This window comes from Chenopodium album, chromosome 11 (assembly GCF_948465745.1).
Source record: "Chenopodium album chromosome 11, dcCheAlbu1.1, whole genome shotgun sequence".
Taxonomy (NCBI): Eukaryota; Viridiplantae; Streptophyta; class Magnoliopsida; order Caryophyllales; family Amaranthaceae; genus Chenopodium; species Chenopodium album.
In genome coordinates this window covers 19,242,227-19,269,262 of record NC_137844.1, presented here as the reverse complement: position 1 = coordinate 19,269,262, position 27,036 = coordinate 19,242,227, and the positions used below count along the sequence as shown (strand labels likewise).

At 33.2% G+C, this 27,036-nt stretch overlaps 2 protein-coding genes and 1 long non-coding RNA gene across 3 annotated transcripts; 2 read left to right on the top strand and 1 right to left on the bottom strand.

Annotated features, from left to right (window-relative positions):
• Nucleotides 1–330: 330 nt before the first annotated feature.
• On the top strand, nt 331–9,640 carry LOC145567474 (thioredoxin-like 2, chloroplastic). The gene is made up of 4 exons (XM_081626764.1): nt 331–697; nt 1,127–1,312; nt 5,428–5,592; nt 9,281–9,640. Exons 1-4 carry the CDS (start codon nt 509–511, stop codon nt 9,395–9,397), a joined length of 657 nt encoding a protein of 218 aa, XP_081482890.1. The 5' UTR covers nt 331–508; the 3' UTR covers nt 9,398–9,640.
• Nucleotides 9,641–12,212: 2,572 nt separating this feature from the next.
• LOC145568700 (uncharacterized) lies at nt 12,213–15,037 on the top strand. Its single transcript, XR_014095893.1, has 3 exons — nt 12,213–12,427; nt 13,934–13,999; nt 14,238–15,037. It is a non-coding gene; the product is annotated as an uncharacterized LOC145568700 (long non-coding RNA).
• A 1,197-nt stretch (nt 15,038–16,234) lies between these two features.
• Nucleotides 16,235–24,931, bottom strand: LOC145566416 (kinesin-like protein KIN-14C). Its single transcript, XM_081625844.1, has 21 exons — nt 24,817–24,931; nt 24,599–24,756; nt 24,388–24,498; nt 23,804–23,954; nt 23,395–23,519; nt 23,233–23,316; nt 23,041–23,118; nt 22,867–22,959; nt 22,735–22,764; nt 21,792–22,301; nt 21,621–21,702; nt 21,445–21,540; nt 21,164–21,340; nt 20,927–21,033; nt 20,653–20,831; nt 20,383–20,547; nt 19,540–19,793; nt 19,226–19,389; nt 16,968–17,494; nt 16,386–16,495; nt 16,235–16,302 (listed from the first exon to the last, which is right to left on the bottom strand). The coding sequence occupies exons 1-21, from the start codon at nt 24,929–24,931 to the stop codon at nt 16,235–16,237; spliced, it is 3,384 nt and encodes a 1,127-aa protein (XP_081481970.1).
• Between the last annotated feature and the right edge of the window lie 2,105 nt (nt 24,932–27,036).

Here is a 27,036-nt window from a genome sequence, read left to right as displayed (position 1 = left end):
CCCTAAGTTAATAAACTAGTAAAATATAAATGGGCTGGGCTCATTTTGAAGGAGGGTTTTTTTTTTTTAAAAAAAAAAAAATTAAGTTATTATCGGGTAACGGGTACCCGATAATTAAAAAATTTGCCCCATGTCCCGACCCGGATAAGAGACAATCTTCTCGGGTCGGGTACCCGTCCCGGAAAAATAGATTTTTTCCCCGAATTTCCCATCGGGTACTTACCGGGTCATCGGGAAATCGGGTCGGGACAATCGGGTCGGGTTTTTTTGAACACCCCTAGTGATATGATATATACTGACCAAACGCCCTTTATGTAAGTCAGCTCAGGCCACTTATTCAAAACTCGGGAAATTTTTTTTTTTTTTTTTTTGGGAAAAAAATCCGAGTTCATTTTCTATCCCTAAATTTTCACCAATTTCTCCATTATTATGCTGCTAATTTTATTCACACACCATTGTTTTCGATTCAATTGCTTAAATTAATTTCAATTTTTCTCTTTCTTCTTCAATGGCAGATGCTATTCGATTATCTTCTTGCAATTCCCTTCGATTTTCCGCGTCTTTGCTCACTTCACTCAATAATTGGCACCCAGTTAATCGTAATTCCTTTGAAATTAGTGCTAAAGTCGTTGATTCTGCTTTTGTTTCTGTTGCTCCTCTTTCCTTCAAACCCAGAAAGCGACCGTCTTCATTCAAGGTAATCATTTTATTATTCTCTTTATCTTTTTCAAAATTATTTGATATAATATGGTCAATTATACATGTTTCTCATGTATATTGCTGGGGTAATTCGCATTTCATTGAATTTTGGATTTTTATAAGTTAATTTACTACTCCAAATTCGATTCGAGGTCATTTCTATTGTAATCATCATATTATGACGATATTATGGAGTTAATCCTATAAACTTGAAGAGTAATATGAAAATTTTCATATATTAATTTAGTTTTATGTATGTATATAAAGTGGCCTGTTATTTTGAAACGTCCTAAAATAGAAATGTGGTATAATGTGAGACGGACGAAGTTTTAACTATCTGTATTTATTTTCTCGATCAAGCAATAGTAAATGTGGTTGTGGTAATTAAGTTAGAGCCTTCTGTGTTGTGTATGGTGATGTATGCTAGGTGCATGCTGTTGTTGCTGAAGCGACCGATCAACCAAAATGGTGGGAGAAGAATGCAGGACCCAATATGATTGATGTTCATTCCACTGAGGAGTTTTTGAGTGCACTAAAAGAAGCTGGAGATAGATTAGTAGTTGTTGAATTCTATGGAACTTGGTGTGCTTCTTGCCGTGCTTTGTTTCCAAGGGTAACTTCCTTCAATTGCTCAGACTTTCCTGATTGTTCTTGTTTGCTTGTGTACCTGTTGTTTTTATTTGGATTGTAGATTTGTTGATACATGATACTTCCTCCGGTTTTTTTAGTTGACACTGTTTGACTTTTACACTATTTACACAACACGCTTTGACTCGCTTTTGTAGTTTATAGATACGATAAAACATATTCATGTGGGGTCTTGTTTGAATCGTTTCAATGTATATTTTATTAATATCCACTTTTTATAATTTTATAATGTTTATAATTAGTGTTATTAATCGTTAAAAACATGTGTTGGCAAGCGTGATACTAGAAAGGTGTCAACTAAAAAAAAAAAACAGAGGCAGTATATTGATATGACGCTGACTTTTTCGCTTATAGGACTATGAGTGTTTTTATAAGTTTTTTAGAATTTAAAGCCTAGAGAGTTTGGCAATAGGTATGGGGTAGGAAAATTAATAATCTAAGAATGATATGCTTGGTAGGGTACAAGCAGCTAACCCATTGATTTCGAAAAAATATATTACATCTGGTAATGATATGTTGATTGGAGTCTTTGAGTTGCTATCAACAATTTTCAGATGCTTGCTAATTTGTAATATCCTTTGAACTGATTAAAGGTGTTCAAGTTCCTATTTGAGTGAAGCTTGTGCAATATTGAGGATCAAGCTTCTCATTGCATCCCCTTCTAAGTTGTTTAAAGGAATAATTTGGATTTGGTAAGCCGCAAAACTCCCAAAAATGAAGCTGTTACATCTCTTTGATTCATCTTTAGTTATAGGCAAGGACGCGAGGTCATCTAGAATAGGCAAACAAGCCTTTGAAAGGGTGTAGATAAAGCTTCTTCTCTAAAGACACTTTGGGATTCAGCTTTCCTCTTGTAACCAGTAGAAGGAGTTTGTTCAACCTACTCATGTGACGCAAAAGAGACTGACTTTATGTCTTTCTGTATTAGTTGGCCAAAACTTTTTTACCAAGAGGTGACAAGAGTGGTCTGGTTGACCTACCTTCCCGTGTTAACCAAATATTGAATTCCTAAGCTAGCTCATGCTCACAACTGAAAGGTCTTGAGTTAATCTAGTGACCCGTAAGCGAAGGTCGCATCCATCTATCCTAAAAAAAATGTCTTGTCTTTGTTCTCCCCTTCCTTTGCATGTAGAATAAGATAAGGAAGAAAGGAGTTCTAGCCTTAATTTGTGTAGGGAGTTAATCTTCTATACTTCCTTGATTTTACCTATTTATTGGTTCAATAAAAGAGAGAAAAAAGAGAATGTTTATATTACTTATTAATTCTTAAAGTCTATCCATAATATGTTTTGAACTGATCCAAATGTCTTTTGTATCTTATCTGATAACAAATAAGCTGATCTGATAATCTTAAATCCAGTATAAAGTCCTTTCTCCTATTTTCCCAGATAAAACAATTTAAGGATCCTCATTACTCCAGTGATGTCCTATGAAGATAAGGTGGACGTGAGCTATTTTTATGATTCCATAGGATTAAATTGAAATAAAGCTTAATAAAAGCAAGTATGTTCTGCTTTTTTTATGTAATTAAAAAGGAAGTGTGCTACATGTTGCTCGTGTATATTTGGAGGCAACTTATACAATAGGGCAACGTGATTAAATATAGTAAGTTTCCATTTTATATTTTTCCCAAAGTCGGATGGAGGGAAAGGGAGAGGATACTTGGTAACTATTTCAAAAAATAGAAAAGATAAGCTTAGAATGCACTGAGATATAGAGAAATTGTTGGCAGGAATGATATGTTTACTGGAATGAATTGGTTTGAAATTGAAAGTAAAAGGAGTGGAAAGTTTCAGATTGTAATGGAAAGAAAAAAAAATAAACAATGAGAAAACGAGAGAGAGAGAGAGAGAGAGAGAGAGAGAGAGAGAGAGAGAGAATGCTCGATCAACGAAGCCCATCAGAAGAACTGGCGCTGGCCACCACTTGACAATCTCTGCTATGTCCGTCAAGTCATCAACCACAATTGCTACCCTATATGTGAATGGTTTCTCTTAATAGAAAAAATTTTATTTATCATTGTAATGGAGCATATAATGTAATAAATTGAGGATTTAAGGGATCTGCTAGTTGTTTAATAAAAGTCTAGGTAACATTTAATCTAAATAATTTTATTTGTTTTTTTCTTCTTGGAATCCAACTCTATTTTCCTCTTTCTAGCACTTCTCTGCAGAAGGCAGGCTCCTCACCTTGTGCATTGTGTCACCATTTGGACTGCGCTGCTCCTACCCAGTGTATAAAAAATTGTGCCTTAGGTGTGCTGGGGCACTAGGGAGCTTAGATTTTTTTTTTTTTTTTTTTTTTTTTTTTTTTTTTTTTTTTTTTTGCTATAGGCGAGGTGCAGTGAAAGAGGCACACATGACCCGCACCCGATGGGCACGTCATTTATTTATTGTTTTTGTTGTTTGTACTGTCGCTCTAGGGTGGTTTTAAGTAAATATTTCCTGACTTATTATACTACCCTTCCCATCATTAATATTTGCTCTTTATAATATCTTAATTCTTAATCTTTCTCATAATTATCTTACCTAATTTGATATTATGAGAATATGAGACTTGGCACAAGTTAGGAATTTGCTACCAATATATTATAAGGATAAAATTTCCTTCTTTACTGTTATAATATGCCTTTTTTTTTGGGTTCACAAGGGATTAGAAAATTAAATAGCTTTGTCCATAAAAACTGTCATCTGACCTAAAATAAAAGTTGTATTTTACTCAAACCATTTGGTGTTGGTCTGTATATGTGATTTACGCCTCATTAACTCTTTCTCTATCTCAATCAAACTGTCAATTGTTTTATTTCGCCTAATTCATTGTCCATAAAAACCCACATTGCCCTTTTTTTTACTAAAGTAATAATATTATGTGTACCCAAGCTTAACAAGACAATTAATCCAGGATAGATATAATGTTATGAAATTTTTATTTATAAGAGTGTAGATCAATTAGTATGGGTTGGTATAAGATATTAGGGTACAGTTATGAAGGAGTGGGAAGTGAATGATTGGAGTGATAAGGCTTGAGCATATCTGTATTTATTTGAGTGCGAGGAATAGGAAAAAGGTGAAAGATGTCTTGGAAACGTTTGAAGAATGGTGAATTTGGGTGACAATCTTGTTCTTTAAGGACCCCTTTTAGGTGAAGAACATCACTCAAGAGAAATAATTACAAAAGAGTCACAAAGAATAATGAGAGGATCAGAACTCAGTTACTATGCTCTAAAAGCTTAACATAGCATATTTACCATTGATCTCTTTAGTTGACATCCATGATCTTATATATTGCTCATAAAATATTGTCTTGAGAGTCATGGTTTAATTAGAAGTAATTATTTTGTTTGTGTATACACTAGAAAATTTTGATCTCTGATATATGGATCTTTAAGATACCTTGGCTCCAGGTTTCTGTAAAAGCAAAGCCCCCCTTCTTCTAAATATCACTTATGTAAATTTTAAATATGTCTGTATTATTGTAGAATTTTCTATGACAAAGACACACTAGATGTTCCTAAAGCATAGAAATGATTTCGAAGCATCATTCACATCTGACTCACTCTTCCACATGATTTGGAAGGCCATTATGCTTTTCCAGTTATTATTTCATCTGCTATTGTGACTCACAGAGTAAATTGGGTCTCCTTACTCTTTCACAAATGTTTGAAGTTTAAAGTTTTATTGGACTGCACCGATTTCTACTTGACAAATGATTTAATAGCTCGGCTTCAAAAATAGTGATTGAATTACAAACTTTGCTCTAAACAAGATTACACTTAAATCTCAATTCTCAATTAACCTTCCCTCGGTTATAGGTTTTTTCAGGGTTTCATTTTGAATTCCCACAATATGTGTGCAATTTTTTTTTATTTTTTTAATTTTTTTTTTTTTATTTTTTTTTTTTTTTCTAGGAAAGAAGGATTTGGAGAGAGAGGGTGAGTGAGAGCAAGATTTTCAAATTAATTGTCTACCATGAAGAGTTATGCAAATTCTTTTCGCAGGCTAGGTGATTAATGACTTTGGTTCTGATTCACTTTTGATCTTTAAAGTTTGTTTGGTCTGATTTGTTGCACTGTGTTTCCAGTTGTGCAGAATGGCTGAATCACATCCAGAGATATTGTTTATAAAGGTTAATTTTGATGAGAATAAGGCAATGTGCAAAAGTATGAATGTGAAGGTGCTTCCTTACTTCCATTTCTATCGTGGAGCTGATGGAAAGGTGGAAGGGTTTTCTTGTTCACTCGCTAAGGTAAGCCCTCTGCCTGCTTCTTCTTTTTTTTATGTAACTAGGTCCTATTTAGTCCGGGGAAGAAAAACGGATACCTTTTCCACACACAACTCCACTTGCTGTAAAGAAAGTGATTCTAGCAACACACTAGATGTATGTTTCTATAAAGTAGCTCAGGATTCGTCTTGGGTTTAATGCTTATCTTTTTCTACAACTTCATCCCAGCTATATGTGATAATGGATCTTTTCATAAAGCTTATGTACATGAGGTGCCTGTCCATCTTTCAAGCTCTTCCTTCGATGTTATGTTCTAAAATTTGTGGGCTAATCCATGAAGATACATAGATTTTAATAGATCCTATGCTGATTCAATTAGCACCTTCGAAAGACATCATCTATTTTCACTAGGTGCTTACTTCTTATAATCTGTGGGACTGTGGATGCTCTTATGTTTCTAAGGATTTTTTATTTTTTTTGCAACAAAAGCACTACTAATATAATAAAGTTGTCACCAACAATGTATTGAATGCACAACATTCCAAATAGCCCCCAAATTAATTGACACAATTGAAGTAGGCACGTAAATTAAGGCGGGCTGATATGTTAAGGAAAAAGACAGATTACCTTACGCATTATCATTGCATAGCCACTACCACCAGCTGTTGTTTCCTCGACAATACAACTACCTACACCTTCCTTTACTACACAACTCCACCACCGTTAAAACCACCTTAATATTGGCATGAACAACAAAAAAAGGGGGTTATCATCAGATTCAGAAATTTACTTTCATTTTGTTTAGTTCGACTTTATTACCCTATTAAAACATTACTCTCAATCCAAGCATGCCCTAACCCTAAGAAATTTCCTCCTTTTACCACCCTAAAGCACACTTCACACCACCTTCATAAGGTTCTTCCTCCCCTTGGTCTCCATAACCACCAAATTGCAAGCCACCACTGACGCAAAGTCACCATTTTTTATGATTTAAGTTCCAAATTTTTATTATCTCCAATTTTTTTTGGGATTTTGCGATTGTTAAACAGAAAAAACAAGGTGAAACCGAGAGCTAAACCCTAGAAATGGTTTTGCCTAAGAAAAAGAGGATGCAGTTAATGTGAGAATAGAGTTGGCAAAAGTCGGTGACAAGGGGCCGAGTGACAAGCAAAGGCCAGAGGCGACTAAGGAGACAGAATATGGGATGGGACGGTGGTGGCCATGGTGGCACCTCCGCACCTGGAAAGAGGAGAATGAGTGGTTTTCTATTGAGAAGAGAGAGTGATGAAATAGGGAAGAAAGGAGAAAGATTGGGTATGATATGGCTACTATGGGGAAGGAGAGAGAAGAAGAGTGAGGGTAATGTTGTCATTGAACTACACAAGACTTGCCCAAAATGAAAATGTGTCAACTAATAAGAAGCTTCCATAAAGGAATACGTGTTAACTAATTTGGGATGGTGGAAGTATAATTTTTTTTTTCAAGTCTTTTTATTAACTCTTTAATGCATTTAATTCTAGCACAGTTGTTTGCACTCCAGCAGCCCAAATATATATTGCTAAATGAAGCTTAGGATGAGTGATTAGTAAAATTGCTGCAACACCTACATTTACAAAAGAATACGAAGAGGCAAGCATTTTTGTGACTAAGCACAGAAAATCTGAAGCTATGGGGATATTCTTTCAAGCTGATTAATTGATGGAGGACATAATTACCCCAATCCATAGCTGTAGATGAGTTAATATTAGAAGCACAAAAAGTCAGTACATTTGCAAAGAAATGCTCCTGCTGCGAGCCAGTTTTTGCAGCATTATTGCGAAAATAATGGGCTTTAGCATTTTTGATTTAATTGGGTGGATTCAGTTAGGATGATAAAGCCAAAGATCCTTATGATACATAACTGGTGATGACATAGTCACTTACGTGAATGCTTATGGTATTGGTGTGTCTTATAGTACGTGACCTGGAATACTATTGGTATATCCATGGTGTGTTTTCCCTCCCTTAGCTCAACCCTATTATTATTCACCAACTCCCCTCCCTTCCTCTACCCTCCAAATCCTGCTATCTTAGCACCAGAGAGAGAGAGAGAGAGAGCTGACTACTGTTGGAATGACACTAATCTGCACCAATTCAGTAAGGCACACAGGCATAGGGAGGTTGCCTCATATGGAACTTGCTGTGCCAGGGCATCAGGGAAATCGTTAGCATGTGACAACCTACTCTTTAAAACAGCTTACTATTTCTTCGCCTCCAATGTCTTGATACAAATAGTTTAGGCAGCATTATTATATAGAACTAGATTAGCACCCGTGCCATGCTCGGTAATTTCACTACATTTAATCAATAAAAGAAAAAAAAAATTGTATTAAAAAATAAAAATAACACATAGATAAACTACAACTATAACAAATTTATTATCTTCTTATTTTGTATATATAATGAAATGAAAAATGAAATATAACAAATGAGTCTATTAGACAAATGAGTATATTAAAACTATATATTAGACCATATGAGTGGTTTATAAATTCAATGATAAATTAGTATCAATTTTCTTTTTATTACACTTAATAGTCAGTAATAATAATAATAACCCTGATTTAATGATATTTAGTCATTTTTTTCTTAGAAGTTGATAATTTATGAAAGTATTAAATTAGGGATATAAATAAAAAATAATAAAATTGTAATTTATCAAATTTTCTTACATGAAATTACATGCATAGATAAGGTGTTTATAATGATACGCTATGTTATTAAACTCCCTTCATTTTTTTTGAATAAAAACCGACTCCTTTAATTTGATATGTTATTCATATTAGAATTAGGCGAGAAACCAATTAAAGTATTAAGAGAATCAAAATTCTTGTTAATAATAATAACAATAACAATTTGTGTAGTACGAATCTATTATTTAATAGATTCATCATTTTAAATTTTGTTACAAAATTAGCTTATTTAAAATATATTAGTCATTTTTAGGAATAAAATATGATGTATTAAACATATGACATACAGAATAATACTTTTTGAAGATGTATTGTCCTACTATTAAAAGATATGGGAAACCTATAAAGGAATGTATTATTAAATAAGTTATGTATAAAATATTTAAAATAATATTATAATAGTTATATTTTATACTAAAATTCTCAAAGAAGATTTTAGCAAAAAAGAAAAATGTTTTTGGAGGAAAAAAACGTCACCAGGAATTGACATGTGTCATTCCTGGTGTCTGTTTTAATATTATGTTATTGATTGTCTTTACAAGTTAGATTTGGGTTTTTTTTTTTTTTTTTTTCAACATAAACAACCTAACCAAGTTCAGGGTTTGAGAAGGTTTATTTGGTATGTGTCAAAAAAGAGAAGGTTTATTTGGTAGGGCATGCAAATTCAGGGGATTGGGCTATGGTTGGTGACACAAGACCTAGGATTTGTTGGTGTACCTGGTTGTCTTGATAAGGATTATTAACTACCAAGATGATGTTTCTTGGTTTCACTTGTCTTGATTTTTTGTTGCGTAACTTATATATGACAGTGTGTAAAAGCAACTTAAATGGTTTTTCATTTCTTAGAAAATTAAATGGTTCTTGATTTGTAAGAACTCATGTTTAGTTGATTCTTTTGTAGTATAACGTACTCACATTGTATGTGTTTCCAGTTTGTAAATGAATTATTATCTACTTACCTCTCTTCACCTATTTTGCAGTTCCAGAAAATAAAGGACACCATTGAAATGCATAATCCAGCTCAGAACAACAGCGTGGGGAAAATTGATCCTCCAGCCAATGTAGATGATAAATTAGCGAAATCTGATGACACATAAAACCCCCTTGCTCACTATTTGTTTATACAGGGTTTATGTGTAAATCTATTATCTTCCATCTATCGTGTTGATAGTACATATGTATATTTGCAGTGTTCTATTGTAATCTTGGTCATTCGTATTACTTGTCACAACTTGAACGTGGTAATTTGTATGACGCAAGTGGAAAATTTCTTGCTTCAGATACAGATTCACGAGCAAATTAATATGAAGTATGTTTAATTATAATAGTCATTGAACTAATTAAGATTGAAAACATTAGTCCATTTTAAAATCAAAACAGTTAATGCCTCCTCACATTCATACTTCGTAACATTTAAGTCACATTAATGCCTCCTCACGTTGATATGAAGTTTTTGTTTTAAATAAGGTATGTCCTCCGTACACAAGCAAAATCCAAAATTTTAAACCAGAAACATGATTATTACCTAAAGTCAACGACTCATTTTTAATTGAAGTGAATTCTCATATATGAAGTAAGATTTGTTACACTTCATCCATTCTTTTTTAATGGCAATGCTTGGAGTTTTACGTTAGCCAAAACATCATATACCATTTATATCTTCAATTATCTTCTAATAAAAAAGTTAGGTGGATTGTTAAACCGCCTGCAAAATCATCACACTGCCAACATTTCAAGCAATGGGAAAATTCTTGCCCTTGTAATTTTTTTTTTCCCGTTTTCTTTCTCTAACTTTAGTCCATCCACCACTTAAAAAACAACCAAGTCAACTACCACCAATCACAACATCGGTACGACTTGCCACCACAACCACCACCATCTACACAGGATTGCCACCACAAACGCGAAAGTTGACGAGAAATGGATGGTGATCGAGGCGGCTCATCGAAAAACGAATTGCAAACGTTGCCGTCGGCTTTCAATAGGCACAATTTATTGTTCTGGGGTTTAACGTGGGTTTATTTTATCGTGTGATGACGAACAACCGGCGCACAAAACTAATCAACAGTCACGATAACCGATTTTGGAAGCCGGTTGACCAAGGTCAATCGATGTGCAAAATCGGTCACTTGGGATGGTAACCGATTTTGGACGCCAGTTGACGTGGAAAACCGGTCACCTGGGACAGTAACCGATCTTTTAAAGAGATAGTTAAAACGTATACGGTTAAATAAAAAAAAATAAAGAAACATAAAAGGTTAAACTTTAGTGAAGGAAATCAATATAATTCATAAAACACTGGTGGGATAAAATAATAAAAGTAAATAAAAAGAGTTTTGGTAAGGATTGCTTGGAGGGAAGAGTTACGTTGATTGTAAGATGACCTCTGGTAAAGATGGTTCTGGGTCGTGCCGAGCCCACGTGATTTGGGGTTAGTTAAGCCCGACCCATAGCTTAGCCCACGAGTTTTGTGCCATGTCAGGACGAAGTTTAGAAAAGGTTGGTCCGTGCACGGCCCAGGCCCACGTGCAATGCCATTGTGCTGGGCTTGCGTGCCTAAGCAAAATTTCATTGATTTTAGCGTGCTTTGTCGTGCTGTGTCTTATTGTGCTTCTTCTTATAAATGTGGCTCATGGCCGACACACACAGTAATGTGTCGTGTCGTGCTTTTTTCGTGATGGGCCATGGGACTGGCCTGCCGTCTTTAATCCCTGGTGAAAAATAACTCAACATAGACTTGTGGTGCTCAATTTTTGAGGTCGTAGATATGTAAGGACATAAGACCACAAGTGACACCTAAAATAAAGTGGTGGAAACTTGAAGGAGAGAACCAACAAAAGTTTGTAGGAAACATAGACAATGTAGGAATTTGTCTCCAACTGATTTGAATGTAGATGTTATGTGGAGTAAAATGTAGCATGGCATAAAGGAATCTTGGCCCATTACAAATTTCCGATATCAAATGTAATCCCAGCCACCTTCATTATTAAGAAAAAGAATAGGATTTACTTTGGGTGAATCGTAATGAGCATTAATTGGCACATGAATATGTATGGTGGTGGACTGGTAGCCTATCAATTAATTCTAATGGTATACTATGTATTGCTTAAGATTAGTTATAATAGAACTGATGCGACTCAAATTAGCCAACCATACCCTAAACATATTCAAATGTGTCACAATTGGATAGTAAATATGGCTAAAATTTATAGCAAAAGTGAATTTCAAAAGATTTTAGATGTTAACATAAGTAAACTTATACTCCATTCATCTCATAATGTTAGTCCCATATGAAATCAATCACATAAAATAAAAAAAGAAATATATTTGGAATCTAACATTAAAGTACAACATAATTCATAATTAGTTTACCTTATTTAACTTTTTAGATTTTTTATTAAGAAAGCACAAGTTATAATTGCATAATTTAAGGTAAAGATTTCCTTACTTAGAGTAATGTCATCAATCAACAACTTATTAATTAAAAAAAAAATCAAGTTATAAATGAAATATATTCAATATGGGTACATATTTTTGAAACACCCAAAATAGTATATGGGACTAACATTATGAAACGGTGGGAGTATCAAATTTACTTATTTTTGTCGACTAAAGCTTATTTTTGCTAAATGCGATATATATATTAATGATTTTTGTTTTTTTACATTTACTAAATTTAAAAATATACTTATTGATTAAAAAAACGGAGTAATTCTTATAATAGTAACAGTGTAACTTCTATTATACTGACAGATCAACCTCTATTAAATTAACAGAGCAACCCCTATAACCGAAACAGAGTATTCTATAACACTAACGTTAATGACTCACGTGCCAACAAATATACGAAATAGTCAAGTAAGTAAATACTTGTACATTTTAAAGGTAGAAAGGAAATATTACACACTACGGAGTACAAGTATTAAATTTAATCAAAATGCCAAATTGAAAGAATCTTTACTATTCAACCCTTAATACTTTTTCCACTTTTCTATGAAAACCCTAAATTTTCAATTTTTTTTCCGCTTTTATGTAAATCCTTAAATTTTCTCATCCCTAAATTTTCTCCGTTCTCTTGATTTTGGCTATGGATCGATCGCAAGAAGAGTTGCTCACGTTGCTTCTTGGTACAACTACCATTGTATGTTTCTTCCATCTTCTCTATTTTCTTTTTCGAATTTTGTTGTTTATATCTTAAATCTTTTCTGGGTTATGGTGATTTGGAGTAGTAGTTTGAAAGGGGAAGGAGTGCAAAGTATATAATAGATTGACTTTTTATTGATTTGGTAGTGCTTCTTATTAACATTGACTAAGTAAATAAAAGATATTTATAAAATAACAGAAAGAATAATTAGATACTCTATGTTGAAGCTAATTCTAATAAAGAATAATAACAATAATATTAAGGAAACAAAACAACTATTTTCATTAGATTGCAATTACAAAATAAACGTACATACCGGTACTTAAATACTTAATAGAAATAAACAAATAAAGCAATAATTTAGGGATAATGATCACATGATCAAACTAAATGCCTAAATAATCTCTCCACTAACAACATAACTTCTAGCATAACCACCACTACTACTGACAATTATAAAAAAAACTCCCTTGGCTCCTAATCTTAAGCCATTAATGGCAATATCCTAGCTAAGGAATAGGAAATAATAACTACTACTATTTTGAAGCAATAATACACCAACACTCTAATTATTCCTTAATATTACACGTATAAGGAAGTAGGGTAGGGAATTTTTTTTTTTTTTTTTTATTTCTGAAAAACGCACCTAATATAGGATTTAAAAAAAAAAAAGTTAAAACAATATTATTCATCTTCAACCTTAACATTTAACAATGGCGGATTGCTATTCAAAAAAAAAAAAAAAAATAACAATTGCGGATAAATCATATAATGATCAATTGCGGATGAATCATATAGTGATAAAAAAAAATGAAAAAACAATTCCGGATGAAAAAACAATTGCGGATGAATCATATAATTAATATTTTTAAAATCCTATATTAGGTCCATTGATTTTGTACTCCATGAATAAAGGGAGAAAAGGCCAACAAGTAAATCAATATATGAAGCCAAAATATTGATTATATGATGATCAATTTAAATATGAAATTAAACAAAATATAAGAATTTAATTAATTTGAACCAGAAGAATGAATGTTGTAGGTTGAACATGAAGGTTTTTGATGATAGAGATTGAAGATGAATATAAGATATTTTTATTCAATTTTATAAAAATAAAAAAATTAAAAAAAAAGCTTTTGAACAAATTAATTTAACCAAACTAGAGTTAATGACTTGATGACTAGACTTGATGACAGTTTAATGACTTGATGACTAGACTTGATGACTGTTTAATGAATTGATGACTAGACTTGATGACTGTTTAATGATTTGATGACTAGACTTGATGACTGTGTTAATGACTTGATGATTGTTTTGTTGGGGTATCGAATTGGACGTCTAGGATTAGCCAATTAACAATAAATGGATGAGATTTAATCTCTTATTGTAGTCGACCATAGTCGTCCGTAGTCGACGACTACGGTAGAATTTTTAAAGGTATGAATTTTATGCATTATAATTTTTATAGAACTTATTTTAATAACAGGTGATATTCACTCTGATTCGACACCGGATAATATACATATTCACAACGATACTCGAGAAAATCAAGGTATGTTACTATAATTTATAAAAGTAACAGAGTTTAGGTTGATTTCTCTTATGTATATTTATTGGTGCTACTATGATTTTATCTTTCTTCAGTTTATATAATTATAATGCTAAAGACCAATGATTCTGAAAAAAAAAAAAAAAGAATTATATTATTCATAAGCTATTTGTAATTTGTGGAGCTTATTAAGAAAATAATTTCACTACTAAAAATGTTGTGTTGTTTTATGTTTGCTCAGAATATTGGGACATTGGAGACCCGACATATACTTGCCAATTTTGTGGTGCAATATTTTGGTATGAGGAAAGATTAGAGAAGCATCGAAACTCAACAAATCCAAAATACTCATAGTGTTGTATGCAAGGAAAAGTGAAATTACCTCTACTAAAAGAACTATCACCACTACTTAGTGGATTTTTAAAGAACAAGGACCCTGAAAGAAGGAATTTTTTGGAGAACATAAGATCTTATAATAATATGCATGCATTCACGTCAATGGAAGAAAAAATCGATTCAGTTATCAATCAAGTCATGGACCTGGCCTTACATCTTGCGATTACATGGTCAGAATTATCATAGGATAAGAACTTCATTTTCATGGTGTATGAGCTTTGGAAGTATCGATATTTGAGCTAGAATTGAAGTTATGGACTTTACTGACATTTTTTCCAATTTATCGTTATATCTCCATCTAAATCAGGTGTAACGCCGTAAATTGACGAGAAAATTAGAGTGTTGTGCAGAGAAGTGAGTACATTTTTTTTTTGTAGTAGTCACAATGTCTTTGATTTGGAATCACAAATTCTGTGTCTCACTACGTATACTAATGTCATATTCACTCGATTTTCATAATTATTGATACAATATTTATATAAAAAAAATACAAACAAACAAATGTTATATGATGTGTAGTTGTATGTTTAGGGTCAAACTACATCATTAACAAATGGGTCAAATTTAACTAAGGACCTGTTCACTTTGGCTTAATTTCAGTTCAATTTAGTTCAGTTCAGTTCAGCTCCAATCACTTCAGTTCAGTTCAGTTTCAATCAATTCAATTCAGTTCAGTTCAATTCAGTTCAGTTCAGCTCCTAATTTCCTTCTCTTATAAAATATTCATTTCAGCTCTATTCAGTTCAGTTCAGCTCCAATCAGTTCAGTTCAGTTCAGCTCATCTCAGCTCAGTAAATGTGAAAGTCGATTTTTTATTATTTATATAAATTTTACTTTTTAAATTGTCATCAATGTAATTTATTTTTATATGTATTGTTTTAGATAACTCTTCACACTCTTATAGTCGTATTATTAGGTTTTTTTAAATCAACATCCATACTTTTAGATCAGTTCATATTTTTATGTTTTTAATACTTGCTATTGTCAACCGTACATCGCACGGGTACTATATATACTAGTTAATTTAACTAAATAATAAGACAAATAAATAAGAACACATTGTATTAGCAGGATTGAACATTTAATGATACAAAATTGAACTCTTTTATTTTTTTTTTTTTTTTTTTTTTTTTGACAAATACAAAATTGAACTTTTATATATATAAGAATGAACATTTTATATGTGATTCAAAACCCGAAAAATTATTAAGACGACGTCATTGTAATGGAAAGGGGGTGTAGGCAGAACTACCTACATTAGGGGTATAGGTAAAAATTTATAGATTTCTCATTTAATTTATAGGTTAAGGGCCCACTTTTTTTTTTTTTTTTTTTTATTTTTTTTATTTTTTTGGTTGTTGTCGCTCTCATGGCCTCCATTATAATTGAGACGAGCCTATTCGTCTCCCATTCCATTCCTCTATTTCCCTCCCCTTTTTTTCCCTCCACAAATGCTAATCAACCAAAAGCGTAAATAAACATAATTGCACGAAATCATCTACAACTCTACGAGTAACCATAATATATATACAAGTAATACAACTACTATCATTACCCAGAATAAGGGCCATTGAGAATTGTTTGCCTCATAGTGAAAGAAACCTTTCCTCTACCTTCATATACACTGGCACAAAATTGCTTCTTGCCAGTACCAGATTACATGAAAAAGAATAACATACAAGCCATGAGAACAAATAAAGAAAATAATGGAACTAATTAAAAAAATAAAAAAAAATATTATAAGAAAACAAGAACCAACCATAAAACTTATTATTATGGCACACAAAAAATGTAGAACTGTGCACAGTTTTTTTTTTTTAAGAATTACTGTTTTTGACTAACCTACACTCGTCTTCGGCCACTGACTGAATCAACAGGAGAAGAGCTTGCACTAGCAGGTTTTTTCAATGCTGCGAAAAAAAAAATAGTGAATAATTAAGAACGCGACACTAAAAACATTTTGAATCAGAAAACAAGAGTGCTTATAACACACCAGAAGCTGCTCTTAGGGTGGACTTTACTTCTGACAAACGGGAGATGCCGGCTGCTTTTCTGGCTGTTGCTAACCTTGACGGTTGAGAAGGCCTTGTAACCATTCTTGGTCTGCACACAAAAGAAGATCGCGTTATTGTAATTCTAGTGTGTACTCATGCATATTACAGTAGTTTATAAGACAAACTTAATTATCATTCTGAAATTTTCCTGTTTTAATGAACTTTTTATTTGACCTATACCAACATAATATGATTAATAAAGTACTTTATAGTTTTGGTTTTGACTGCATTCCCAACATCCAAGGTATTTGTCATTAAAAATTAAGAGTGGAAAATAAGCAGAGTTATGCTAACTGAAGTTTTGGTAGTATATTAGTTATTTATGACTTCTCATACTATTGTAGAACATATAATGAATGCGACACATGAATTGTACGGTTGCAGAGGAATCAGGATAACAAACACGCTCAGGACAAGAAGAAATTCTTATAGCAGGAGAAAAAAAAAACTTATGCAAAACCTCAAAACAAGAGAAAAACACAGTGCACAAAATAGTAGCCAAAAGTAGTTAAAAAACGTACTTTTCTCCTCGCTTCTCTGCACTATTTGATGGTTTGGTTGCCTCATGTGAAGAGCTTGCTTCGTAAGTGCCATCGATGTCTGTTCCAACAGAGAGATCACCATCAGATATTTCACTCAATCTGTCATCATTACTAGAGTCCCCCATACCAATCACATCATCAACCATTGAAGTCCCACCAGAGTTATTTGGTAGCCGGGGAGAATCCTTTTGGTCGTTTAAGTCATTCATGGACCATGATGCTCGTAACCCTTCATTTTCATCTTCATGTATGGAAAGGACACTAGGGTCATAGTTCTTCAAAACTCCATCCTGATCAGAAGCTGATTTTGTACGAATTCCCATGCGTCTAACATTAGATACTTTTGGACTTCGTTGAGGACTACTTCCAATGGACTTTGTTGATGGTGATAAAGATCCATTCTTTAAGGAGCTTAAGCTCCGCCTAGAGATTGGACTTCTGGGATCTTTCAGTAATCGATCAATCTCCTCATCTTTTTTAGCTATTGTATCTTTGAGAGATGCCACCTGAAAGTCACACATAAATCAACAATAAGGTGTATGATTCTAATCAATCCATATAGTAACATTCAAGAATGCTTGATGTTCACAAAATTATACTTTGAAGTATAATTTAACACAATTATAAGAAATATATTATCCAAAATGTATCTCATAAATCTAAAAAGCAATGCATAATTTAGATGGGAAAGGGAAGAGATGATGGAGATCATCACAAATTTAAAGCATTCTCAGAACAAGAACAACCAATTTGAAGGGCATACTTAAAACAAAAGAGGTTGATTTTTTAAAATCAAATTTTTTTGTCAAAATAAAACATAAGCAATAAGGTACAAGTAATAAAATTCACTTTTGTGTCCTTTCTTTCGTATCACTTAAGAAAAAGTTTCAATGAATAAATCCAATATTGTGACAACTAACAGTCTAGAAGATTTCTGTTATACATGCAGAAGTCCTTAACTGAACTGACAATCATATTTCAATTGGAAAATGGCAGAGCTACATGCCTACATGTATCAAAGGATCTCGATCTATTGCTTTTATGGTACATGGTATATTTTCTGCTGCAATTTTTGAACCTTACTGATTGATTTTCGCAGTACCCATTGCACTAAAATTGGCATTGATATTCCAGATCATTTTTGTATGGTCTCATAACAGTTAAACTCTTAATTAAGATCTTCATACTTCGTTTAGCTACACATTGAATCTTTTCTGTGTCCATTTTTAAGCAACTACACCGGTAGCTCTGATTTTTACACCCAAAAGCACCCAACATGGACCACATATGAAACTAATTATACACTTTTATCGAATTGAACTTCAAAGCTGAATTCTAGTGATAACATATAATTTTAAAACTAAATATCAATGCTATTTGCCAAAAACCCAACAAGTTTTTGCACATCATTAAACTTTACCTATAGATTACCATTGAGATGAACTTCAAATTAATTTTACTATTTCTAAGTGACATGTTTACAACCACATATGAAGCATTGTTGAGGCGTGCTGATAACCATTCAATTCAATATCATTAATGTAATTCTTTTTATAGTCATTTCGAAAAATGAACCTCTTATCAAAATTGTAAAGAGTAGATGTATTTGTATAAAACATAATAACCTACAGCAAACTAAAAGTACTAAACAAAATTTGATAACAATGTGAGGTCATCAATGAAATCTCAACCCTTTAAATTATTTTATCTAACATTTTCAAACTTGCAACTACTACTTTATCTTCTTACTCTTTTTCCACTCCAAGAAAGCTGGTGTTTAGTTGTTATTTTGTTAACAAGCTAGGAAAGCTTAATTCTAGTTTTGAAGAAGTTATAGTTTGGATTATTAAGCTGCTAAAGGGTTATTGATATTATTAACATAAGTTTAATATTTTGATTCAATAAATATTCAGTTATAGTCATTATTCATCAGCGAACAGATTAGCTAGGTGCAGCATGCAATATGTTCTTGAATGCACCATATACAAATTACACAGATTTCTAGATCCAAGACTACTATACTTAATATCAACCAACACATTATGGTGATAAGTTGAATGGTTTGTGAAAGTATTATATAAGGTGAACCAAATGTTTGTATACGTCTCGATTTCTAAAATTATTATAAATGTTGATCATTGTGGCTTTTTCATATTTAACTATCATGTCAAGCAGATTGTTCAACTTCATTTAAAGTCAATCTATGTAAGCATTGAGTTACATAACATAACAAGCACCTGATCCATTAATTCTCTGACATCTCTGCCCTCTTTATTACTCCGTGCAGCACCTAGCTCAACACCAGACACCCTTTCAGCAAATTTTAAGGTGCTTAATGATTCAGTGTATGAATTCACATCAGGATTAATCTGAACAAACATAAGTGTTTTTGCTTGACCACCTGAAACATTGAAGGCATGAGTCAAACTATCAAGTTTCGGTAAACACCATGAGGAAATTAAAGTTATCAAAAAGTGAGTCACAGGAAGAAGAGAGGGACAGGAATGAAGTTAATGTGTGCACCCAATGGGCAAGAAAAGAGAATTATTACCTAGAGAGGCCTGAAGAACCTGCGTAAGCTTGCTATTTCTGTATGGTACATGGGGATTTTTCTGAGAAAGTGAAAAGATAACATCCCCGAGAGCAGATAGTGATTTGTTGATGTGTTGTGCTTCCTTCAACCTATCCCCAGTTGCTTCAGACCTGTCAACTCTCTCACTACCAGCAAGATCTACCAAATGAAGACTGCCATGTGAGGTTGCTCCAGATTTTAACTCTATTCCCTGAACGTGAATGGAGACAACACTGCACAAGTATTTACTATGCATAAGGTCAAGCTACTAATAATACTCATTTCAGATCAATTTTGACGTGAAATCTTGTCTTTGACCATTCCTTTCAATCATTCAGTCCTATAGTATAACAATGAAAGCACGATCTTATGAATGTATTTTTTAGTATATACCAAATGATGCTTTATCATAGTCCCACACATTATATAACAAAATAATTACCAATTCTAATGCACCTTAGACATCAAAGTCAAATGTATGCTATTACTTCCTCTATTTCTTTTTACTTGCAACACTTTTAATTTCACACTTGCCAATGCATATTATCAATCATTAGCATCTTTAATAATCAATAAGAAAAGTTTATAATTGATATTATGTAAGCTTAATTTAATATGAATACAACAAGATCCAACAGGCTATATTTTTCCTTATCTATAAATCATAAAATGTAGTCAAAATTTAAAATGTGAATATTGCATTAATCAAAGCGTTGTTAAAAAAAAAAAAAAAAAAAAAAAAAAAAAAAAAAAAAAAAGTGAAGCATTATAAAATGGATAAGAAAAAATAAGTCATAAACTCTTAACAGCATTGCGCCTCACCTGTGCGAGCGGCTACTTCTTTCATTCATTGCAGTAGAACTAACGGATCTGTTTGATAGTCCAATTTCCATCAATTCAATGACATCTTCAGTGGATCTGACTGGATGCATACTTGCATCTGGGACAGCAAGTCCATGCGGTTGAGGAGTGGCTAAAATCCCTAGTGTGCGCAAGTTAAGGAAACAATTATCTAACATAGTTATAAAAACAACTTATATGATGCTAGAACTTATCAGTCATCATGCTACAAAAACTGTAGTAAAAGGATATTTCTTTTGCGAACCATCATTTGAGAGTAAATCCCGAATTTGTTCATTATATATTTCAATCATTTGAACTCCTATCTCATAGGAAAAGAAGCTCTTTCTGTCTTCAGAGATTTGGAAAAGGTCATCTAAAGCACGGTAATTGACCCCCCAATCCTCCTTAGATGCATTATCCGGTCCACTCTGCCACAAGACCAATGAAATGAATATCTCTCAAGGAGACAAAACATCCTTTTGAATACAAGGGAAAGGATACAAGGGAAAGGAGAAATACATACCATTGTGTATGTTTTTCCAGAGCCAGTTTGACCATAAGCAAATATGCAAACATTGTACCCATCAAGAATGGTTCGTATCAACGGTTGAGTATCAGAGAAAACCTCAGCTATTACAAGTAAGAATATACAAGTCGATAGAAAGTTATACTAACACCAACCAAAAAGGGAAGAAAAAAGAAGTATCATAACGGTATAATATAGATCCTAAATAAAAGAGAACAAGAAGAAAAAAGAAACCTTGAGTAGCCATAGGACCATAAACCTTATTGAATCTGAATGATTTTTGAGCATCGTTTGGTTTGACAGGATTTGCAACAGTCAATTCTCCATGTTCCCCAATGTTCTCTAAGATTGTTTGCTTTTGATTCTCCCAGGGACGGAGTGGCCTTACTCGACAATATACCCTAATACTACCTGTGCAAATAAGTAGAACACAAAGGATAGCATAAATAAATAATCATATCTCCACTTCCCTGCACTAACTGTGGCATAGCTAAAACAACATCAAGAAAACAAACCTTTTAAATCCTGAAGCTCATTAAATAATTTGCGATTTTCATTAAGAACTTCATGACAACTCTGAGCTGCTTTCGCTAAATCTTTAAGCTTTGTACCTGAGCTAGTTAAGAACCTGAGTTATATAGTAGAAAAAACAATGCTATTCATAATCTGCAGAACAAGATCCACTTCTTACCTACATGGTTCAATTCCTCCAGGTAGGTCCTCTGTGACAACAACATTTCTTGCTTGATGTTATCTGAAGAGCACCTAAGCTCCTGAGTGTTGGCAATGTATCAATTCATAGAGTTATGACAAGTTGATTTCCCATGTCAAAACCGATAACACAAAATAATAAAATACATACCTTTAAGCCAGACCACTGAATCTTCACAAAGGCTTCATATACATGCTCTTTCTTGCTCCATCTATGATTTTTTGTCTCACAACTCATTTCAAGTTCTTTGATTTTGACCTTTGAATCTTCAAGAAGCTGCTCTTGTTTCCTTAACCTTTCCTCCAATTCAGATTTTACAAATTTGGCCTCACTTTCAAGCTGCAAACTATGGATTTCATTCGTTTTTTTGGCCATTTCCAGCTCCTGTTTTAGAGATGAGATTTCAACACGGTCTTCATCCTTAATATTTGAATCTTCTAGAAGTTTTTCTTGCTCCTTCAACCGCTTTTCTAAGTCAAATCTCTCCAGCTTGGCTTGTGTCTCCAATTCCATGTAGCGCAGTTCATGCATTCTTTTGGCCAATTCCAGCTCCTGTCTCAGTGTTGAGACCTCAAGATTATTTTCATCCTTCTGTTTCTGTAACTTGGTAGCTTCCTGTTGTTCAAACCTTTTCTTCTCCTCCATCTTGCTTTTCTCAGACTGCGCATTAATAAATTAAAATGTCAAAGCATGATTGCATTAAGAAGTTTAAGAGTTTCATGAGCCTTTCGCATCTAGAAGTAAACAGAATAAGTACATGATAACATGACCAATTAATTGCAAAGAATCAGTCAGACGTCTGAAATTTGAACGAAAATCAATCCAAAACTTTAGAACTTGTCTACGCCCATTCAAGTTCATTGTATAAGAGTTAGCTAGTCTAAATCAGCACATGATGTTTTCAGGTGTAACAGGTAAAAAAAAGGTTCAACATAAAATTATTGCAGCAATTAACATGATTGAAGTGGTACATTTATTGAGGTAAACAGATCCACTTCACACTTTTTATGAAAAATTGAAATGAACATCTCTCCAATATTGACAAAAATATACAAAAAAACGTATTATAATTCATAAACATCATCAACTGTACCTTTATATGCTGGAGCTGGTTCATAACAATCTGTCAAAATATGGACAATATTTGAATCACAAAATGATGGCAGAAAATGGTAGTTTTGCTAAAGCAAGACCAAATAAATAATTAAAATACTATTTGAACCACCTCACTCTCCTCACTGGTCCCTTTGGCAAGGGCTTCAAGCACTTTAATTCTAGACTGATATTTTTCTTCTCGTGCCTTAAATACATTGCTTTGCTGCAGGAGAGAAAAATATGGATATTGTTAATATATTCAAAGAAATTTGGTAACAAAAAATGATTTTGAAAAACACATTACAGTTCGCAAATGCTCTGCTTGAGTTGCTATCCGTCTCTCTATCTCCAGCACAACTTTTCTTAAAAGGCATGCTACGCGCTGACAAAAGGAAATCACAACAGATAAATGAAAGAAAGGATATATTAGATTATTTACTCAATCATCTCCATGCACAACATAACTTTCAGAAAATGAAGAACAAATTTATAGTACTTGAGGTATTTCAGCATTTTTCCTCTCTATGCTTTCATCCAGAATTCCACTGATGACACTCAAAAGTGACTGAGTTGGAGCATTCTGCACAAAAGATGATAATTATGACCTTGAAAGAATTTGCATCTCGAATGCTGAGATTCACAAATATGTAGAACTTACATCTAAGCTATTTGACTTTAACATTTCTGAAATTTTCGTCGCAGAAAGATCAGTATAAAATCCTTGTTTCATCTGAAACACTTCATGGAGCTTATTTCCACCATGCAGTAGCTTAGTTGGTGATTCTAAAAAAGAGAAAAATGTGGTAAGGAAAAATAAAGCAGGTCATGAACCCATTAGACCTGAACATATCTGAACTTATTGGACCTGAACTTCTTATATAAACAATTAGCCCTAAGCTTCTCTAAACTTATTATTCCTAAACTTATCTGATCTGACTTTCAGTGAACTTATTAGAACTGATCAAGTGAATAAAAGGTGGGAGAATACAGCCCTGGATGTATTGTTCCTGAACTTATAAACCTTGAACTTATATTAACATCTGAAATTAGTAAAAAGGGTCTCTAACCTGGTGAAAGCGGACTACATCCACGTTGAAATTTTGAGTCTGACAATGCCTTCCGCCTTTCATCCACAGCTTTCAGAACTGATCCACCAAAATTTGGCATCGAATGTTCTTTGAGTGCTAAAAGGCAATCTAGAACAGGTTTCATTGATCCCTTCAAGCCATATAAAGCAGAAAGTTAATTCGATTAGTCTGGGTTGCCTTACCCTTAACATATCTATACTAAGCTCAGAAACTTATAATACTATAGCTGCTCATGGTTATTTCGAAAACATTGTTAAAATACTTTTACGAGTCTAATTGATATTGGAATAATACTATCATATTCTTTAGAGGATATGTTACACAGTGAACCAAGTAAAGAATGGGAATGGAGGAAAGATATCAGAATCTTGTTACATTAATAGCATATGTCAAGAACAGCAATTCTGTCTTCAAAAAAAGAACAGCAATTCTGATATTCATTCTTAGCAATGTGCATGTTACCTTTTTGGAAATGAATAGTATTCATGCGTTCATACGCTTATCATAAGCTATCAAAATGACACTTGCGACTTAAAAACCACATATTTATTTGTAGTGAATACCTTCTCTAAGTCTGATGTATCAAAACTAGGCAGCCCATTTTCAGACATGGCAGTGATAAACCTCTGAATTTTTCTTCTCTTGGACTCTGGAGAAGGACTACAATCATCAACCTACAGATAAAATCAATAACCTACTGTCAGAAAAATGTAGCAATAAAATAGCCAAAACCATATGAAGAAAGAGTATATATATATAAAGCATCTTACTAACCTCATCATTAGAAGTGTATTTTAACTTGTGCAATATCTGACATAATATGTCGCCATCAAGCAAAGACGCTCTCATTTCCTCATCTGAAGCTTTTACTGATAGGTAAAAATGAGGGACTATCGTGTTTATCCATTCAACAAGAGACATACGCTTTTGGACTGCAAGTAACAATACATTCAGTCATTTTAAGAGGATTGTGGTTGAGAGGCATGACATACACAGTTTGCATTCCTTACCCTCAGCCTCGAATGTGGGACTAGACACCATTTCAAAAGCATTTCCTTTAATGTTGAACCTCGGACTGGTATTCATTATGTCAAACTTTTCAGACATGAACTCCAAAACTCATTCATATATGATAGGGTATACGAAGTTCCACATCAATTCAATTGCTGTGAAAATCTAGACAACGGAGAGATTCTAACTCTATTGTCTTCCACGCTACCTTAATGGGAATGCCCTACCAAGAAGGATGCAACAGTCAATTACAACCTGTGGAAACATACTAATTACATTCACTAGCAACAGATGATTCACACATTTTAAAAAATTCATATTACGGAGTTAAGTAAATACGAGTCTTCCATCACTTTCAAGGTCATCAATTCTTGAAGAATATCAAAGTAATCAAAGAGATAAACCTTTGAAAGAAAATCAGCCAAAAAACTTTAAGCTTAGCTTATAAAGAAGTAGCTCAATCTCTACATCGTGCTGCTAATTGTCATGACATAATGCAACTGTATTAAGAACGAAATTATATAGACATTATGAAGAAATCGCGGCAACTTCAACACACTTGATGGACCCATCCCTAAGAGGGACATTGTAAATAACATATATCTTCATTCTACCACACCAATCAAAGCAACAACAATACTCTAAACCGGGCTATTCATGCGAACATAACAAGATCAATTCTATCATCCAATAAAGAAAGTCATAACCATTTAAAGAACATATAATCGAACATTTGGTAGACAACCCAATTGACTTTTTCACATTATATAAAAATGGACAAATTCAAATCAACCAACATAAAGATATGCTGAAAAAAAAACCAACAAATTGACAATAATGACAGAAATTATATAACAACTTACGCTTAATCAACAATGGCTGAATCAAATAACCCCACAAAAAAAAAGGTATCAATAAAATTAAAATTAGAGAAATTTAAAAAAATAAGGAAGAAATTAGTTAATACCAGAAGAAAAATGGAAGATGATGTGACGTGGGTATATTGGGAAAGAAACATGAGGAGATGTAAATGGCATGCCTTTGTTGTAGGAATAAAACAAATTGGAGACCGTTGAAATTTTGAATATTTGTTAATTGACAACATTATATTATACAGTCTTAAACCGGCCACTTTCATTGTCAGTTGGAAATGGTCTGACATGGCGCCATGGCGGGAACTCTGACCTTCTTCGTCTTGGTCTTTATGTTGGATTAGACTATTTGTACTAAATGACGGTTAGAAGTGTCAATTCGGGTGTCTAGGTCGGTTTTGCTTAATACGGGTTGGGTTGAATTGGGTCAATTTAAAATTTTGGTTATGTTATAGATTTTTTTTTTTTTTTTTTTTTAATAGTAAAGATTTAAAATTTTGGTTTTGCTGTTTGGTAGTAGCGGTTAGCGTTTTTGACCAGTCATGAGAGTGTTTGAAAAGATAGCGATTCTAGTAGCGATTAGAGATATAGGTAGAGTTTAGGTAGCTTTTTTCAAACGTTAAAAATGGTAGCGTTTAGAAGTAGCGGGTAGTTTGGAAATTTTTTATTACTATTTAAACAATATTTATATGAATTTTGATATATTTTAGTATTGCAACCGCTACTTTTACCAAACACCATACTATCAACCGTTACTTTGACAACTAACCTCTACCTACTATTAATTAACCGCTACTCGCTACCTTAAAAGCTACCCGCTACTCGACCGGTAAAAGCTACCCGCTACCGCTACTTTTGCCAAACAGGACAATAAAAGGTTATATGACATCTACAAAATAGATTCAACTTTAAATACTACCTTCGGTTCTTATTACTCGCAACATTTGCCAAAAATGGATGGTTCATATTACTCGCAAGTCACAACAAATGTTTTTCTTTCCTTTCGTAGTAAGTTTTTGGGCGCGAATTGACAATTATACTCTTAACTTTTTTTTTTTAAAAAAAAAAAACCAACCTTATTAAACTACAAATCTAATTTCATTAGATTAAACCCCAAGCTTAATTAATTTCACTCTCATCCCCATTATTTTTCTCTCTCCTCCTCCAACCTCCTTCTCATGGTGGCTTCGTGGGTTAAGAGCGGTGAGATCGATGGTGGTAGGTTTCAGATTGTGGGTTTGTCGATGGTTTCAGAACATGGGTTCGTTGGTGGTTTCTGATTGTGGGGTTTGTTAGTGGTAGGTTGATGGGTTCACATCGGTGGGTTCA

Excerpts from the sequence above, each read along its gene's own strand:
- LOC145566416 (XM_081625844.1), bottom strand. The coding sequence starts at position 24,931 with ATGTCTGAAAAGTTTGACATAATGAATACCAGTCCGAGGTTCAACATT. Across the intron at positions 20,832-20,926 it reads CTGGAAAAACATACACAATG|AGTGGACCGGATAATGCATC; the intron begins GTATGTATTTCT and ends GTCTTGTGGCAG. Across the intron at positions 19,390-19,539 it reads GGTTCTTCAGGCCTCTCTAG|GTGGTCAAGCAAAAACACTT; the intron begins GTAATAATTCTC and ends TCAATGTTTCAG.
- LOC145567474 (XM_081626764.1), top strand. The coding sequence starts at position 509 with ATGGCAGATGCTATTCGATTATCTTCTTGCAATTCCCTTCGATTTTCC. Across the intron at positions 698-1,126 it reads AGCGACCGTCTTCATTCAAG|GTGCATGCTGTTGTTGCTGA; the intron begins GTAATCATTTTA and ends GATGTATGCTAG. Across the intron at positions 1,313-5,427 it reads GCCGTGCTTTGTTTCCAAGG|TTGTGCAGAATGGCTGAATC; the intron begins GTAACTTCCTTC and ends CTGTGTTTCCAG.